Source organism: Populus euphratica, unplaced genomic scaffold (assembly GCF_000495115.2).
Source record: "Populus euphratica unplaced genomic scaffold, PopEup_1.0 scaffold163.1, whole genome shotgun sequence".
Taxonomy (NCBI): domain Eukaryota; kingdom Viridiplantae; phylum Streptophyta; class Magnoliopsida; order Malpighiales; family Salicaceae; genus Populus; species Populus euphratica.
Window position 1 is genome coordinate 681,327 of NW_011499948.1, and position 1,714 is coordinate 683,040.

The 1,714-nt window shown below is 34.5% G+C and overlaps 1 protein-coding gene across 5 annotated transcripts in view; it reads right to left on the minus strand.

Annotated features, from left to right (window-relative positions):
• Positions 1–1,705, minus strand: part of LOC105137763 (uncharacterized protein At1g04910-like) — a 5,389-nt gene extending 3,684 nt beyond the window's left edge. For 3 of the 5 annotated variants that reach the window (XM_011043633.1, XM_011043631.1, XM_011043634.1), the window contains exons 1-5: positions 1,533–1,705; positions 1,285–1,441; positions 1,104–1,182; positions 937–1,007; positions 493–581 (exon numbers count right to left, since the gene is read on the minus strand). In XM_011043633.1, coding sequence (XP_011041935.1) covers positions 493–581; positions 937–1,007; positions 1,104–1,182; positions 1,285–1,441; positions 1,533–1,540 — 404 coding nt within the window. In that variant the 5' untranslated portion in view covers positions 1,541–1,705. The remainder of the gene's footprint in view (positions 1–492; positions 582–936; positions 1,008–1,103; positions 1,183–1,284; positions 1,442–1,532) is intronic. The other 2 variants (XM_011043635.1, XM_011043632.1) reach the window with 2 other exon arrangements.
• Positions 1,706–1,714: the final 9 nt, after the last annotated feature.

A 1,714-nucleotide genomic window follows, 5' to 3' on the forward strand; every position in this document is an offset into this window, starting at 1 on the left:
GGAAAGAATAAAACTCTACAAATACCATGGGGGAAGAAGCTGGTTGATCAAAACCATGATTGGGTTGTAAGAATAGTTCATGGAGAAAGATTAGAATCACCAAATAAAAATCCATGGGCACAGACTAAACAATTATGTGAATGCAAGAAACACCAAAAAGCCCACTTTGATGGAAAAAATGATGGAAAACAATCACAAATTGAAAGGAAAAATACAGAAGATCCTTACTACAACACTACAAAGCAAGAAAGAAATGTCAACCCAAGTGCAGAGGACTATAAAAATTACAAAGGAGATGCCAAATTAGGGGAAAAAAAAAGTAATCAAGTTTAACTAGCGAAAAAATTACACTAACAGGTCCCTTCAATATTCTTTCTTTAACGATAACTTTTAACAGATTCAACACAAAATGTTTCCAAAATGCTAGAAATAAGCAACAAATAGTTACCCAATATAAATGAATTCAAGAATGGATGCTCTAAAAACACATACCTGTCATCATGCCAGAAGGAGTTTGCATCCAACTCAGGCAAAACAAGTGTCGCGTTCATGATTCTTGCAGCAAGAACAGCATTACAAATCTATATAACATCCAAGGTAGTATATATTAAGTCATTTAAAATAAATCCATTACACCAGGTATCACCATCATATAATACCTAACTTGGCTACATTCTACTCGTGTATATTTTTTTAAAATCTATCATAGTTATATATATACATAAAAACACACACACACACATTCCCTCTTGTAATCAAAGAAAATATATTTTCCTTCCATTTCCCAACACACTGAACAACCATGGAAGTAGGTTCCGACAAGCTTACGCACCCAATTTACATTTTCAATAAAAAAAATAAAAATGCTTGGAAGATATGTATGAAAATATAACATTACTACAAGTTAAGAGAGTTATGCAAGAACGGATTACAAACCGCGCTTCTTTGCTGATTCAAACCGCCATTACAACGAACACGGAGATATCCATTGGTCTCCTTTGGAGGAGCTGCAGCCACAAAATAAAAGAGAAAAGCATTTCTTCAACACAAACTCACATCATTACTATAGAAAATGGTATTTTGATAAAATGAAGAACACATACGTGGCCACTTAGATCGTGGAGCCGATGACGGCTTCCACCCACCCGAATTCGCACTTTTCCATAGTTCTTCTACACTTATCTGCTCCTCAAAAAAAAATATATATATACCAAAAAATAAATAAACATATTATGTTCAGAATTAAGTATACAAAATAAATAGAAAATGAAGTAAGGAAGGAACCTGAGATGGTGCGGTGGATCCGTTAGTGTTAGGAGTAAATGGAGCGGAGAGTAAAGAAAGAGAGCAGATCAAGAGAAAAAGGACTGCAATCGATAGTTTGGCTAATAATCCTCCTCCTCCTCCTTGCTTCCCGTGCTGCCTGTGGTGCCCTAATCTTCTCGCATATTTAAATTCAGAACTAAATTAAAATTAAAGAAAAAATTGATTGATTGAGTGATTGAGGTCTGTTTGATGTTTATGTAATTTACCTCCTCATCGATTGAATTGAAAGGATAATTGCAGATCAGATGGTTTCTTTTTTAATTATTTATAATTATTATAAGAGAAATGCGGAAGAAGAAAAAGGACGCTGTCCAGTGATGGCTTGAGAGAGCAGAGCAGATGTCGATTGGAGTATTTCTTTGATTTACGTGTGAACTTGGTTTGAATT